This window comes from Dermacentor albipictus, chromosome 6, assembly GCF_038994185.2.
Source record: "Dermacentor albipictus isolate Rhodes 1998 colony chromosome 6, USDA_Dalb.pri_finalv2, whole genome shotgun sequence".
NCBI lineage: Eukaryota > Metazoa > Arthropoda > Arachnida > Ixodida > Ixodidae > Dermacentor > Dermacentor albipictus.
The window spans coordinates 88,530,310-88,547,901 of record NC_091826.1 but is presented as its reverse complement, the minus strand read 5'-3'; the positions used below and the strand labels follow the sequence as shown (position 1 = coordinate 88,547,901).

Sequence of the window (17,592 nt, the reverse complement as noted above, 5' to 3'; positions counted from 1 at the left end):
CAAGCTCTTGAATACATACGCCACGTGTGCGTCAACTATAGATGTGTGGAATACGATTGCCCCAAACCGCAGACATATATTCGCCTATACACTAATTCTCAAATCTAATGTCTTGTGAGAGCAAGTTCCTCAGGTAAGGCTGAAAAATTAAAGTATGTACAATACGTGCAAGCAATAAATACACAAACACACGAACACAAATTCACAAATAAAAATTTAATCATAAGTTACTTCATTGTGCAACACATATGTCTCTAGTGGACGCTATCGATTTTGTGTTGCCGCCGTCTGGAACGTCTTCTTGTCAGAGCCATGGACTGACCAGGGTGCTTTCCTCGCTTAGGCTATGATACTTGTAGTTTGAGATTTCAACGCTTTCGAGGAGGTTTCCGCCCTGCGGTAAAGAGAATATTTTTTTTTGTCAGATGCAGTACTTCGCTTCCCCGCGCAGTCCGTGGTATAACGTGCGCCATTTTGTTAATTCGAGTTAATTTTGTGTTTCGAGTGCGCCGCTGTGCACGTCCACAATTGCACCAAGAAATAACCATAGCACTCTACCATGCCCAATACATGAGAAGGGATGTCTTGATGGCATTTTCTTAAGTCGCTGATAGTGTATTCATGATACAGCGCTGAGCAGATTCTGAGTTTGGAACATACTTTCGCAAGTGGTAAATAGTGCTGGCACCTTTGCCTCACTGGCAAAATGCCAGTCACGTTTAAGAGGATGCTTGTAATAGAATTAAGCTCTTCTTTAAATTCATGGGAACAATAAAATAATATTGACAAGCGTGCATACAATGCGCCGATCTGATAAGGTATGTTGCATTTCAAATCCGAAAGTTTACATGTAAGAAGTGTACGAAGTGTAGCGAAGGAAATATGGATTTAGGCCATATATTTGTTTAGAAATTGTAGATAGTACCAAAATTAAAAAAAAAACAATGCGATGCATCACGCTTGCAGCTACATAACTAATCAGAAATCCAAACTTACATTCTGACAATATGATAGCTCAACAAGCTGCACCTATTCAGAAATTTGGGGCAAGCAAGTTCACTGTATTACACACCGCTATGAAATAGAACAATATCTACAGGATAATCTGGCAAAAGCCTCAGTGACGTTGAATGAACTCTACGTAACCACTAAACTAATACGTATCATATCTGTCCCATATCAATGTTCTAAAAAGGGTGCACAAATCTGCGTTATCTGTTTCAGTGCATACCCAGCCAACAGTCTTGTTGCGTGCCTTGTCCAATGCGATATTTGCTGTTAATTTCGCTCACGCATAACGAAACCAGATTACATCCACAAGGGATGCAAAGTAAGTCTATTCGCCCTGTGTGGGTTACTCTACACATCTACATTTTATTTTTATTGTTTCCTCTTTCTATTCCCCTTTCCACCACCGCCGTTGTAGGGTACCAAACCGGATGCTCGTCTGGTTGTCCTCCCTGCCTTTCCTGTCCTTTCTCTCTCTCTCTCCATTTTATGTACCCATTTCGCTGCGAAATGCGAAGAATGGACGTGCCGTTCATTTATTTACCGACGTCACACCGAAAAATGGCGTATTGCCAAGTTTTTTGTAGCACAATTTGTCGAGAACAGACATGCTTATCACAGAAACAATAGCTTTCTGACACATACCTCACTATACACTTACAGATGTGATCGATACAAATAAAGGTTTATTTTTTATGGTCGTAATGAGATGATTATTCTTTTTCTGTTGGAAATAATCGAGGAGGGCATGATATTTCTTCCAGGCGGTAATGCGGCGAGCAGCATTGAAAGGAAAGCAATAGTTGCAGGCAACTCACTGCTGCGACGTGCTATGTTCAGGCTGCAATACCACATATCTTTCGTATTTAGCCGTGTTTCTACCATACGCCTCAAGTGTGGCCTGTGCGGTAAGTGAGATAACGTGCAGCATACAAAGGCAAATTTGTTTGGTTGATGACATGAGATATGCACATTGTAAAGTGAGATTGCTACATTGCGTTTGGGTGCAGTAGAAGAAAAGGGCAAACGGCCAAGGTTTAGTTGGCTATAATAAGTATATCCCCGTAGTGGCCAAACAACACTGTCCTTCAAGTTCAGCAGAAGAATGGCTCAGGGGCAGGTAACGTTTATTCAAATAGTGAAGTGTCAGCAAAGAGGAAGAAAACTGATAAAACCCATAAGGAGCGCAGTGACAAAGGAACATGTGCGGTGTACTATGGACCACGTCGTACCATGTGCAATGCACGATCACCACGTACCAACACGCCTAACAGGAGGCTCATAAACAACTATTCTTGGTACCGTTATACCCTTGGCGATATATAAGGAGTTATGGTTTTCTTCATTCCAGATAGCATTCTTTTCAAACTGCACAGAACTGCATGCTGCGTTCATATGAATTGCCTGAAAATGCAAACAGTACTCGCATGGCGAATTCCAATGTCTGTCAGGTAAATAATAATGAACATTCACAAATTAACTACACAAATATTCACTTCTGTGGACATGCTACAATTGCAAAATGCAGGTCGAGCACTAATGGGGTCACATGATTTCTGTTAAGCAGACATGGCCTTATTACTGCTTGGCTTACGAGAAGCCTCAGCTCGGGGCAAATTCCAGTGCTACCTGTTAAAATGTATGCAAAAGGCAGAAATGCTTTTGTAAGCTAACCCCTCAAGTGATTTAATTCAAGTATGTTGCATTTGAGAGAGAAAGTTTACTTTAGTGAGTGTAAGCTGCGTAATCTTGATTTACGGCTTGAATTTTTTGTCAATAATTGCCTGAAATTGGTAACTGTTTCTGTGAAAAAAAATAAAAGCACTAATTTTACAAATCTGTGACTCTGCACAAAAATCACATACCGCAGTTCTGTAACCTGCATCCGTTATAACATACAAGGCAGATAAATTTGTTATAGCAAGTTGCAGTTTATGTAGATTCGTTAAAATATTTACGAGAGAAAGCACGGAAAAGGCGGCACATAGCAATTTAAGGCGATGAGCAAAAAAGAGAACAAGGCAGATGCCAGAGCCCATCGCCCCTTTTGCGGCTTTCACTTTGTTCTAATCTTGTTCATACTGATGAATTAGTATTATATTTCACAGGGCTGTATGTTATACAACTTTTGTCCGCTTTGAATGCGCTGCTTAAAAGATTTTGCAGAACTTTTAGACCTTTTTCGTTGCGGAGTTGCAAACTTGATAGTTTCATTTCTCGAAGTTTAGCTATATTCAACAATGTTTATTAAAATCTGCCACAATTAAGATTACCCGTGTTGGTGTGACTGGATTATAACTTTCTCTTTTAAGTGTTACAAATCTCATGAAATTCGGTGTAATCATTGCCGAGGAACTTGATTTAGTTCCCAAACTAAAGCTTCCTCCTAAATTTTGCAAAATTCAAATGTCAGAAAGTCCGATTATTAGTAATTTAGCACGCCTTTTTAATAGCAGCGCGGGTGTTGCAATTTTTGAGGAAGGTAAATATTCAATTGAGAGGTAGATATAAAAGCACCATACAACGCTATGTTACACAAGCAAATAATATTTCAAACTAAAGAAAACTAAGCTGATGCATATAAGGCCTAAAGTATGCATCCATTGAAACACATAAGATAAAGTGCAGTACGCAGTAGGTACGAAAGTTGAAGCTTACATTTTTCTGCACTAAACAAACGATTTACGACTTGAATCCGGTTTTGTGACTAAAGTGCAGAACGTCTTATAATTTAGAGTTCACAAGAAGGTTTTCGATGTCTACTTTTTTTGCTAGAAATAAATATATGCCGGGATTACTTCTTGCTGGCAGCTTATGGTTCCTTTCTGTTTTGTCAGAGTCGTAGGGTGGCTGCCGAAAACAATCCATGTTCAGCGAAAACTCAGAAATTGATAATGACCACTTGACGGGGGAACCTTGTCTGTTTTACGTTTCATTTCTTTTATATGTTCCTCTTCATTATTCCATTTCAGACTAAACCTTTCAATTACATCTCGCGGTGGAGATTGAGCAGTTGGGTTGTGAAAACAAAAAGCGACCTCCGATTTTATAAAACGGTTTCAACTTTCATTACTTTGGTTTGCCTAAAACAACAGCTTTGATGCACCCAGTCGGCTCGCTAATGATTGTGTGTTTAGACGCAGAAATCTATGGTGGGTGCTTATTTCTCCGAGAATTTGGTGGTCTCTACGCAATAAACATAGCCAATGTCCCCTGAGGAAAATTTTCGAAGGTAGTTCGTTGGCTAGATGCATCGATAAAAAGTCACTAAGACTTAAATAGTAGAAGGTTGTTAAGGTGACTAACGCTCATTAAATTTAGCAACATTCTTGCTAGGTAACCAAGACTGCCTTCCATACTGTGAAAGGGGATTGAACACTTTAGTACAGGCTGGCTTACCTGCGATGGTGCTGCTATTATTTTCAGCGAAAATCTTTGAAGGAACTGGCGTACTGTGCAGAGCGGATTGTACATGCAGTAGTACAAGGCCTTGGCGAGACACCCTGCCACCGTGGAAAGAAGCGTCGTAATAAATACGGATTCATCGATACTGCAGGAAGCCAAACTTCATATCCATACAAATACTGTTCTTTCGACATTTATGTCAAGCGCATATTTTCCGATATTTGAGGCGGAACATCAAACCATAAAACAAAACGAAAAAAGAAACGAAAGGAAGAAGGAGACCGTTTGTAACCCTTACGGATGAAGGGGACCGTTTACTTTAAGTCGCGAAGGTGAGCGCAAGAGCGGTCAGCTGGTTTATCCACTGAGCGTCGTCCTCTTCTTCCTTCCTCCACTCGGGACCGCAAGCACGTTCACTGGTCTTCGTTTTCTTCATGCGTAACAATATACTGAGAGGTATTCCTTCATTCACAGCACCTAATGTCTTCTTATTGATAATGAACGTCATAGGTTGCTTGCGACGAGAAAAAATTTGTGTCGTAGAACTTATGAATTTGTCTACTGGCGGGAGTGAGCCAACGGGATATTTCAGTTGCCTGCTCACCACGGCCAGTTACAGTTAGGTCATTATAGTTTAAGTACCGCTTCTGAATTTAAAACACAATCGCGTTCTTTCTTTAGCGGTAATAGAGAAACCTTTGAAACAGTTCCCACTCTATCTGAATATAGGTTCTTGCCATTTCATGGACTAATGACTGTTAGCGTCCCCGCAGTTCATAATCATAGAGTCCTCCTTATAACATATTAGTCATTTCCTTTCCATACGTGAATATAGGTTTCTAGCATATTGGAGGCAACGTTGTGTTAAAATTGGAATTCCCCTGTCATAGGCAAGGGTAGACGTGCGGGTCAGTGCAGGACGCACTTAGGAAAGTTAGTTGGCGTCCAAAAGGACTTCTTCTTGGGCAAGTTGGCGCTTACATTTCTTAGGTATACTTAGTGGCGCAAAATACACTTCTTGAAAAGGTACAGAAGACGGGAAGACAGTGAAGCGCCAAACTACCACCTGTTTAATGACAGCCTGAAAGAAAAACGTATAGAAGAAAACACAACTTCCGCTCATGCGCTGGTAGCCAAGGTGTGACAGAACAACATGGTCATGATAACATACATTGGCTAAAGCACATTTCTGCGGAATATAATACAATAGATGTATCGCCGACACAACTACACAAAAAGTTGACACAAAAACTGGCCTCGCGGGTTCTGCCACAGGCCGCGAAGACAGGTCGCCATAGCTTTGCAGGAGTATTTTTAAAGGGGAAGCTTTAAGAGCCCCGCTACGCAGAAAATACGGCTTTGACACTGCGTTACCCGTGAGCAAAAAAAAAGTACCAATCACAGCTTTGCGCGAGCGGCATTTCTACCAATCAAAATGTAGCGCGGGACGCTCGGTTACTTGCAGCGCCACCAGATGGCACTCGCTTCCGTGCATCCACGGCAGCGGCGGCGGAGTCCATGTAAGGCGTGATGTAAGAGAAAGAAAAAAAAAAGAGAAAGCTCGCCTTCGTGCACGGCGTTCGCCGCCAGCGCTTCCCGGCAGAGATTGAGGTTGCATATCCTGCAGTTGCCGGGAAGCGCGAGAAGCAGTCGGAGACCCTTGAATGCTATCGCGTGCTACTCTTAAAAGCTAAGCTTAAAGGCTAAGGGTCCTCCAAATTTTCAGACACGGAATGAATCGAATAGTGGCAGAAGTGAACCGAATCCAGAGGGGAATAACTTTTGTTTCATGATTGATCGAGCGGAGTTGATTCTGAATCATTTGGAAGATATTCTTATTCACGAATAGCGACTATTCGATTGAAAGGCTAAACCAAACCGCACAATATCCTGTGATTTATTCGAGTTTCGGATATTCCTACACTTCTACTAATGGACTGTCAAACCTACTCGCACATCCTCTTCATCCGACCAACAGGAGGAGCTCCAACACCCTCTCCATTGGTCTTCACTCCATCCGCGCTCTTACGAAGAGCACACTTGCCCTCCTCTCCACAACGCCGAGGTGACGGAAGAGTTTTGTATTTCCCTTGAACGTTGCAACATGTCTCGTCAACAAGCTTTCCGCTCGACGATCGTCACGATTGTCACAATGACTCTAGATTTGCCTAAGCATCCTGATTATCAAATCAGAAGTGAAGATGGGCAAAAAGCTTCACAGAGGTCGACCTGACCGATATCCCACGAAGTTGATGTTGGACGTTCAGCTCGAACTTGTTTCGTGAATTCGGGGTTGGTTCCTAATGTCAAGTGTGGCTATATTCTGAGTCGTTGTTCTTAATACTGTAAACTTGTACGGTCGTCTCCGATATAGCATGTTAAAAGCGATGATACAGCGGAAAAGGAAGCATTTCACGAAAACCTCTCATCCGTAGGAGGTTGCGGCAGAAGAAAGAACATGTTGTGTTTGGATGTGTAGTTGCACAGGTAAACTATAGAGAAATTCAGATATATTTCAAGGCATGTAAAATTTCACAACAGCAGAAAGTGTAAAAGATAGAGCGTACTCAAACCCTTTGAAGGATGCCACATATATGCCTACGCAGCTGCAGAAGACTGACTACGACGTTGGTCACCATCGGGCATTTATTGTTAATGAACCTCACATATAAAGTGAAGGTCAAAATTATTAACGGCACTCACAGACCGTCAACACTCACCAGAAGTGGCGTAGCTGGGTCGTCTTGCACCCGGGGCCCATAAGTCTTCTGTCGCCCCCCTCCCTGGGTGTAGCCGGCGGCAAGAGGGGTGTCTTCAGACGCATATGAACCCCCCCCCCCCTCATTGGCCCCTTGCACCCAGGGCCCCCGGCACCCCCCTGTTGCTACGCCACTGCTCACCAGTCTCCTCATGCCCACTGACTTACATGAGATTGATGTCAAAAAAGGGAGGTCTATCGCATGAGGCATGAAGCTTGCCACATGTTTCAGACCACTAATGTGTCTAGAGATAGGGGGCCTCGGAAATGCTTACCCTTTCAGAAGGGCAGATCCCTATCCTGTTTGGAATCTCCATACATTGCAAAAAGTTCACAATGCTTGGTACTGGGGTATATGTATGTTGATATATTTATATACACAAATTCTGCGAAATATTATTGTCTGAATCTGCGTGCGTCAGCCATACAGTTACTCTGAGTAGAGAAGGTAATCAGCGTAGCCTTTCTGACCAGAGCTTCACCATCCACGTCCGCAATAGTGATACAACAAGAAGTAAGGTACAGGCCCCTGTATACAGCGACGTCTCGCTGCTCAGTTCTAATGTTCCTAACTGAAACAATCGCTTCAATGAACGATCAGTATTTAATAAAAAGCGAACAGCGAAGCGGGTTGGTCAATGGATGGATGGAGATAATGAGAATACTCGTTTCAACGACTAGGTGGCTTATCACGTTTATGTTATCCTCGAAATTACTGCACGGTAACGCACGGCTGGGCTAGAGGGGAGGCGCGTACTTAACCCGGCGGGGATAAAGGTGAGCTGCGAGGTGTTGTGCCCTGAAGCTGTACACCAGGCGTGTCTTAATCATATGGCAAGTTCTTTGAACGAATGTGATTCAAAGATCCCTTCGGATGGTCACAGCCCCCGCGCTAGTAACCGTCGTCTGGGTTAGAATATAGATGATGCAAACTGTGCAAAAGCCACGCGCTCCACTCTATATTCAATAGCCGAAATAATTTTCCAAGTTGTTTTACTTACTCAGACTAAAACCTTTATTTGAGGTTTTAGTAAGGTGGGAATGAGTCACGGAACTATACTTGAAATTGACCTAGAAAATACATGCAAGAAATGTTCAGACCCTTAACATATTTGACAAACGAGAACAGAAGGAAGAAAACTTGAAATTTCCCGAGATAAAAAGGACTTCAACATCACCAATGTGTAAAAAATTTAATTCATAAAGTTTGACGAAAGCAAAACAAAACATCATAAGCATAGAACAGTCTTATCAGTCAGCTCAACGCGCACTTCAATGAAGGAAGTTGTAAAATTTGCTTGTTTGTTAATTAATTTCATGCCTCACTTTTCATAAAGAAAGGTCGCCTAAAAAATTAATATGCTTTTTATACGATAGTAATGCTTGGTTGTGCTAGTGTCTTTTGCTGTGCAAGGCAGAAAAAGAGGAGGAAAGGTTCAAGAAGCAGGTTCAAGAAGTGCCTTCGAACGTGCTTCGCGTTGTACAAAGGCGCCTAATCATCTATCCCGTGGTTTCACCAGTTGTTTTGTGCTTTTCTTTATCGAAAAAAATACCGGGGTGGTCTTGCATGCGTAATTACAATGGAGATAGGCACTTCAAGCTTCAATTCGGGGAATGGTTTTTGTCGACTGGTCTGTCGACGGAGACCAATAAATCCTGGAATTCGAGTCATGTGCAGTTTAGCTGTAAAATGCAATCTTGATGCTATACTTCACTCAATATAAGGCAGTGCTAGCTCCAAAATTGAGCTTTAAATTAGAACGCCAGTATAAAGTTCGCCTGCCAGGCCTACTCGCCTGCAAAGTTATCTGGAACATCCGTCGACAGGTTTATGTACTCACCTATGGTGAATGACCCAAGCACGATGCTGATCGCAATCGTGCTGTGGTAAGGTTTCCCAGCGATAATGCACTCCCTATAGAACTTTAGGAGCGCCTCAGCGTTTTGCATGGAGGCGTATGTGTAGATGAGGATCACCCAACCGGTTGACGAAGATTCGGCTACGTTGAAGACGGAAAATGTGAGGGCCGCACCCATGGCGATGGCATGCGCCAACTTCTGCCAGAACGGCATGTTTGGTGCGACTTCCATTTGCACCAGATGATCTTTCAACAAGACGGCGAACATCGTTGTGATCACAAAGTGGGTACCTGATCGGAAGAAATGATAAAACTTTAGGTCTAACTTTTTTTTCTTCCACACTAAGTGCAAAGATTTCACTGACAAGTGTTTCTGCAGAAGTCCGTCCTCATGCAGACTTCGAAAAATGACAAGTTATATTCCCCAAATACTGTGGCGTCACCATGCCGCACATGGCGCTGACAAAAATGAAGAACGCTGCTGCAGTGAGAATGAACCAGAGACTATTATTATATTTTTACTACTATTATTATTATTATTATTATTATTATTATTATTATTATTATTATTTGCTTTGAAAATATGCTATTGCACTGCGTGAAGCATGACAAACAGGCTACGAGTAGTTTATTCCAAGCAATGTTCCAACGCAATCCACGAAGAACATCAGAAATAATAGCAGGTACAGTCGAATGCAAAAGGTAAAGGTCCGGAAGTACTGCGAGATTTTTCGTCCTTCATGGCATAAACAGTGATGTTCAGCCACACCGCCTGCGTGCGAATATTTGGCCAGCGTCGTGGGTGAATACAATTTCACATAGCACAGCTGTGCTAGGAGAAAATTGTTTTTGCTGGTACCGTGGTCTCCAGACTTTTGAACTCAATTGTAGGTACATACGAGAACAATGACATGCATGCATAAGTGCTCGTGTTGACTCCTCCCCGTTGCAGGAGCGGCCTATCTGACAACTTCGAAGCGTGAACATTTTCCTTGCATCCGCGTCGGAGGTCTGCGACGGAGTTCGAAAAACAAGTGTTCAGAGCGGCGTTTGTTGCATAACAGTGTGTGACATTATGGCTCTGAAAGAACTTTTCGCAGAGGCCAAGTGTTCGAACAAGACTCTATGAACCAATTAGTACAGGTATTCACACTTGGAACATGCGGATTGCGGACGAAGCACCACGAGAAGATGAGCAGCGATGAAACGGTTTTTTAGGGGCCTATCTTCGAGGTGATTTTTCCACCATCTAGGTGTTGCATTCTAATGCGCACATATGCCGCTGCTTACGGGGGTAAATTGAGCATACTGTTTTTCCATCGTGCACAATCTCTGAAGTTGACCAGAAAATTTTACGGATCGCGGGATCTGAAAAAAGAGAAGCTGAATGTATCGTCAGGCTCACAACGCAGCCTGGAATTTGCATTTCTAGCATCTAGTACCACACGGGAAAAATATTATTATGTACTGTTTTACTGCCTCTTTTTACAGGCCGGAAGTTCAACGTTTTGCTAGATGCCGTGGTCCATTGCATTCACGGCCAACTGTACACATTTTTGAGGGATTATGCGTGCTGTCACTTGCCACCTTACTGAGTTACTTGATCTCCTGCCCAGTGGGCAAGATGAGCAATCACAGACTTCTCCCTCGTAAGATATTCATTTTCGCTTGGCTAAACGCAACATAATCAACGACACCAAGCACCGGCAATCTCAATCTTCCTGTGTGCCTAAGTGCATACTGCGAGCGATCAATTGAATTTTCCTCTGTTACTGTATCACGTCACTTTCGAAGTTAAACTTGTAAAACACTTCGACGTAAAGTGAAAGTCACACTTCATTTTTAACCAAGTGTTCTCTTGATGTTGTTTTGTTCTTAGTGCAGCTTAAGGTAAGTGTCACAAAATGTATTCGCAGGTGTCACGAAAGAGAATAGGGGACACCTGAGCACTTCCTATGACTTGTGCATGCAAAAGCACTCAGGTTCAACTGAACACCGCTGAGCGGTGCTTCGGGTTATGAACTCATCGCGGGCCAGCAAGCGCGTTGATACGCTTGGCCAGGGCCTCCTAGATAGAAAAAGGCCGGTGCACTTCGATCCGTGACGTCATGCCACCTTGCCCGACTGACATAGAATCTAATGGGAATGCTCCCGCGTAAGCCGTGGCGATTTTGACACCACCGCTTTCGTCACGCCGAGCTTGGCAATGGAAATTTCGGTCCAAGTAGCATGCTGTCGTAAAGCAGTGTGCACAGGCCTGCTAACACGGAGACGCTGTTTTAGCACAGTGGGTAAGACGATCGGTTTCTAGAAGTTAGGTAGTAGATCCGAAACTGACTACCGTCAATGTTTTTCATTTCGAAGTTATTCTTTTTATCAATTATATTGATACTCCAGGCGGATTTCTGCCATCGCCGTCCCCGCGAGGTTCTGCACCAGGGAGGGAGAAGAGGCGTTCTTCTCCGGCGGCTGCTACGGTGCCTCAATGCCCTCCTCGCCTCCCGCTCTCTACGCAGTTGGCCGAACCGCGGCGTCTACTAAGGCGTTAGCCACGCGAATCGCGCACGCCGTAGTAGATGCCTTTGGCGGACGCCGCAGGGACGCGTTGCCGGTGCTCGTGTGTCTTGAAAGCGGTCTGCGACATGGCTGAAGTGCGCGCCCCCGCGTGCCCCAAATTCAAAGCGATCTTCAATCTTTGCAAAGTGCGCGTAGTGCTGGCAGCTTCGTATGCGCTGTGCTTTCGACATATCGTACGCGTTGAAGCGACGCATGCACGGAGATAGATTGGCTCGCGGCTGCTGCCGCCATTCTAATTCCAGCGTTTTCACAGACAGTTTCCGCTGTCATGTAGCGATGTGTGTTCATGTTTACCTGTGCGTGCGACACCCTGCTGGTTAAATTATCTAAAACACCTTAACGGGCTACTTAGTTTGCATCCATGATAGAATGTGGAAGCAGGATAGAACGAGGACTTACAAAGAAGCTGACAAAGACAGCGCTGTCTCCGTGGGTCTGTTTCTTTCTACGTTCTCGCTGAGTCACGCTTGCGCATTCTACCACTGTTGATTTAATTATTAAGCGAATGTTTACACGTTTGCGCGGCCGATCAAGATACTATGCGTACTTCGTACAGCTATATGCTAACTCTCTATCCCAATCAGTGCTTCGACTTTCCGGCTGAACTGCGACTTTTTTATACATCATTTTTTGTATTGATTAGAGCGCAAGAGAGCTTGCGCGGACAAGAAACCCGTGGGTAACACAGGCTCCGGAGAGCAAGAATGAGAGTGGCGTAGCTTCATGGCGATGCCCTCTCCCCGCACGCAACTAAAGCCCCTTAAACTTACACGCAACACCTGGCTCGCCATCGCTACAACATGTGGTCTCTTTCGCCCGCTCTGCTCCATTGAGGCACGCACGGGATGTGGCGTCGCAGCCAACGGCAATTTAGGTGCCTTTTGCTGCTGCAGACGCCGGCTTTCTTGCTCAAAGGATTGTTTGATTCTTTCCCATCAATAAAGCATTTGGAAGTCGCCGCCCATCCTGTCATCTTTGTTTTGCTTGTCTTCTTCTCTCTTTGATAACACCCAACATGAGGTAGGTGTGCTAAACGTAAGACCATGTGGTACCAACATGCCCAAACTGCCACAATTGGCTTGACGTTATTTTGTTACGCTTTCCTTTATCATATAATTTGAGCACCTCTTCTGCTTGAATTTCTTTTTGCCAGTTATGTTCCAATTCATGTTGCACAAATGACTGTTTGTTCATTAGTTCTTACGCATAGTAATTGTTTTCATTTATTTATTTACTCAATACTGCAGGCCGAAATGGGGGCGCAAGCAGGATGGGCAGAATAAATAAATATTTACATATGCACGCATAATATATACATATGCATATGAAAAGGATATACAAAAGCAATGCAACGTATGTAAATATCAGAAAAAAATGAAAGCGATGACTAAGTAAGATTAAGAGAAGGTACAATGAAGGAAAACAACTTGAGAAAGATTAGATCAGTATCACACCCATATATGAGCACTTGCAACCACTATCGTGAGAGGAAGGGGGGAAGTACCAGAAGTTGGACGAGCTATTATTCTATTATTACAAGCTATTAACGAGTTTACTATTATTAATGGTTTGCACACCATTCGCAGTCATTGTATAGGACTGGTCACCGGGCATTTTGGCTATCGGTTTAACCTTTCCTAATCATGTATTAAAATTTCAATTGACAGACCGCTTAGGGTATTTCTATACATTCCGCCTCCCCGTCTCCTCGAAGCAGACTAAACGCATGTACCGGCGTCGCTACATGTCTGCCAGACCTCTTGTAGCAGGTTTTGAAAGTCCACATTCCGGCTACTTTTGGACTGTACTGTCTTCATATTGATTTCTTCCGTGTTTCGTCCCCGCTGACTGGTGGTGTGCAGCTTCTTCACGGCAGAAGTAAAGGCCGCTGAGGTTCAGTGATACTGATAACTTGAGTTTCTTCTGTAGCCCCATACTACACTGTTTGGATAATGGATATTTTTTTTCCTGTCAGCGTTCGCCTACAACGTCGAGCCTGCATGTACAGAAAGTGACTGATTTAGGTATTTTATACACTTTGTTTTGGTTATCTTCGAAAATGGTCACTGAAATTCAAATGGGGCATGAAGCTCGACGTTCTCGGCATTTTTCTGCATACGTACTCGCTATGGGCTTGTTAGGGCACTTACCGAAGTATTCGATAGCCCAGACATCTTCCACCACCGCCATCAGTACCATGGCGCCGATGCGTGACGTTATTATGCCAAGCCTCCATGCCATGTGCAAAATGATACCGCACCACGATATTGGCGGCCATTCTCGATGTCGACGTCGCCGGTCCATGTCGTAAGCCGCTATGCACCATGGTAACAGGATCAGGGAGTGAATGGTAGTGCCAACTGCATGCCAATAATTTTTTATATTGTACTTTATTGACACATACGTCAGTCTAAAATTTATGTGTATTTCCTTACTTTTCCCTAAGCATTCGGTATCGTAATCACTCCCACAGACACGTTAAAGTAATCAACACTGAGTACTTTTAACACATAAAATTTAAACTGTCATCCGCCACGTTCTCCGTTGAAAACCATTGAATATGCTTTATGTCTACCGTTTCAATTTAGATATCATGAACGCATGAAGGTCGCATAACTATTTTTCAGTGTTGACAAAAGCGGTACCATCGAAATATGTTTCGTCTGAGCAATACAATGTTGTACATGGTCATCGCGATCTCTTAGACAGAAACAATGCTTTGGCCCACAACGTTTTTATACCAAATAAAGCCTGAAAACACACAGATACTATTTTGCAGCATACATAAACAAACATCGGAGAAGTGCACTTTTACAAAAATAAAAATCTATCTATAGAAGTCGTTGGGTATCATTGATTCAATTCAGTTTATGACGTTTTGCTTCAGCTATATTCATTAATGCAACGTCTAAAAGAAAACTGGCTTATCACTTTCTGCAATTTTCTATCTACCTTTATTTCTAGTGTTATTTTCTTTATAGGGAACACGTGCCACTAGCTTGTGCCCTTGTTGTACAAACCAGAAAGATCTGTTTCGTGATCACACGTATCTTGTTTCACTCATGTACGTGAATGTTTCAGCGTATCTTTATTGACGTTTTCTTACGTTTACGCGTTTATCTTCCGCTTCTATCTGATCGTGTTTCCAATGCTTGCATTATTTTGTTAAGTTTAAGTTAAGCCTGTTTTATTTTGCTGCTTAAAGCAATGAAATACGCACTTGTGTACCCTGCGTGGCTTTAGCTGCCGGCTAAGTGATGCCATACAACGCCTATGGGTCAAATCGAGAATAATGGTCTTAACTGGAGAGACTGATCATGACGTAGCATCAATTCAATAGTAAACCCATTGACATAGCCGAGCGATATAAATATGTTGATGCGTACATGAATGACGCAGAGATCAAAGCGAAAAATGGATAAAAATATTCTGAACACAAAACCGACGCGGAATGCATCAATAATGAAACAACTTTGGGATTACAATAAACATGGGTTGGTGCTATGAATACGAGAAGATGCAATGGCGCTTGTGCTAACAATACCGAATGCTATTCTGCGCTTAAAATCGGATATTTTTTCGTGGTTCCAAGTTAAACAGTGTTTGGTGGGCCGATTATTACTATGGGCCCATGGTATAAACACAAATGAGACAGTACAGCGTACCATGGGTTCAGACTCTTTCGGAGTATGAGGAGCACATGCAAAAATATTTTTGCCGAGAGGCCCTGAAGAAGGACGAAAATAAATTATCTCATGGAACTCGAGAATATTTGTACCTCAATATGGTCGATGGAAGATGAAGAAAGCGGTCATAAAGAGTTGGCTACCAAGTACTGGGGGATTGTAAGTGTAAACGGACAGCCAGGAGCCATAAAAAGAAAGTGTGAGAGACAGTCACAGTAACTTGCATGCAAAAAATGAAGAAAAAAATGAGTAATAGAAATCTACAGCAGCGCATGAAAAAAATTAGAAAGTAAGAGCTGTACGGAAACACAAGGACCTTGCCTCGCTGTTTGAGGGCGGAGCAGGTAGTCTAAGGACGAAAATATACCGGAGCAAATATTCGCAGCGTGATGAGGCATGAGTCTGTAGCGCCATAAATGTAGAGACAACTCAGCGCATTTTTATGGAAGACGAAGTTGTTCAGCCAGTGAGACACGTAGGTTCAGAGCTTTTTTGTGACGTACCGACGAGGGCCCATATGAAAACTCGCTGAAGGTAAAGTCCACCTTCCAGAACCTCTCGGGCTCTAATAATGGGAGCATTATATGGCAAACAGTCAAGATACGCTAGATATGTTTAAAGCATTGGTGGACAGAAGAAGTGAAGACATTTGTAGAGCCAGAGTCATTACAGCACAGGAATAATATTTAGCTATATGTCCTAATGAGGTGAGAAAATATCAAGGCGAGATAGAGAAAAATGCTGTAGGGCTAGGCATGTATAATATGCCTGATTAGTTCGAGCAGGCCAGCTCGTCAATTGGCACCGCCCGGTTTCAAGCTATCATTTGTACATTATTGCGAACGATAGCTTGAAGAACTTGGGGACATTTCTGGCTATGTGAGACGAATGTTACTCAAAGAGGTCAACCGTAACAGTGACTACAGCGTTATTATGCTGAGCATGAGGTCGAAGGTTCGACAGTTTATCGCGCAAGTTGCGGCGAAGAGTGAAAAAGATCTTGTACACAAACTCTGATTGACAATAAAGAACCGCAGCTGGTTAGTATATATCAAGAAAATAAATAAATGAGCAAATAATTATACAATCCAATAAAATAATTAATTGATACCTATGAAATTGAAGAATGAGGTAACATACGTGTCTAAATTACAACATTTGGGACTGAATGAACAAGAGAAAGCGTAACCGTGGGGCCTGATTTTGGTTAATCATAACGACATGAAGCCAAGAGTTTCAGAAGTCAAGGAAGGGATACAGGAAGTTAATTGTAGCTTTAATTGATGTGCCAAATGATAAATTAAAATTAAATGAAAGTGGACGAGAAACGAAGTTGCCAACAGTTGGAGCGAAACGTGCAACCTATGCATTACGCCGCGGGAGATTTCAATCACGGACTGTGTACTCTCTCAGCTAATGATATATATATATATATGATGTGAGCATTATAGTAACCCTTTATCTTCTTGATCTGTATATATTCGTCTTCATGGCCAGCGTCATGGTCTTCAGCGCGCGATCTGCTAAATAAACCGTCGAGTTTGAACAGCTGTCTCGCATGCGATTAGAGGTGCTGGGTGTATATATATATATATATATATATATATATATATATATATATATATATATATATATATATATATATCATAAGAAGCCAACAAGCACTGACACCAAGGACAACAAAGGGGAAATTACTTGTGCTTAATAAATGAACTTAAGAAACGCAAACTTAATGGAACTTAAAGTGAATGAAAAAAAAACAACTTGCCGCAGGTGGGAACCGAGCCCACAACCTTCGCATTTCGCGTGCGATGCTTTACCAATTGAGCTACGGCGTCGCGGTTTCCTCATCCACTTTCTTGGGTATTTATGTGTCCAAGTAGAAGCCTGGGAGTGTTCGGGCCCCTCGGTTAACTTCCCTTCTTCTCGTTTACATATATATATATATATATATATATATATATATATATATTGTCAAGAGAGGAAAAGCCAGTCAGTCAGTTCTAAGCGAACGGCCGTTTACAGTACGTTTTCGCAGCAGCTACCACGCACACTTCTTCCTCCTCGACATCTAGCGTAACTAGCGCGTGCCATTACCCCTCCCTCCAAAATAAAAACTAACAAATAAATAAATTAATCAATAAAGTTGGGGAGTTGGTAAATGCCACAAGGAAAAAATAAAAGAAATGAGAAAGACAACGGACGAGACGACAGGGGCCGAATCACAAAGTTTGTGGATGAGAGTCAGCGCGAATGGTAGGGTTTCATCCTGGTAACGTGAACAATGTCAGAGGAACGT

The 17,592-nt window shown here is 42.8% G+C and overlaps 1 protein-coding gene across 3 annotated transcripts in view; it reads right to left on the bottom strand.

Annotated features, from left to right (window-relative positions):
* Window positions 1-201: 201 nt before the first annotated feature.
* Window positions 202-17,592, bottom strand: part of LOC139046966 (XK-related protein 7-like) — a 61,472-nt gene continuing 44,081 nt past the window's right edge. For 2 of the 3 annotated variants that reach the window (XM_070520885.1, XM_070520887.1), the window contains 4 exons: window positions 13,758-13,967; window positions 9,013-9,321; window positions 4,408-4,511; window positions 202-394 (listed from right to left, as the gene is read on the bottom strand). In XM_070520885.1, coding sequence (XP_070376986.1) covers window positions 305-394; window positions 4,408-4,511; window positions 9,013-9,321; window positions 13,758-13,967 — 713 coding nt within the window. In that variant the 3' untranslated portion in view covers window positions 202-304. The remainder of the gene's footprint in view (window positions 395-4,407; window positions 4,512-9,012; window positions 9,322-13,757; window positions 13,968-17,592) is intronic. The other variant, XM_070520886.1, reaches the window with a different exon arrangement.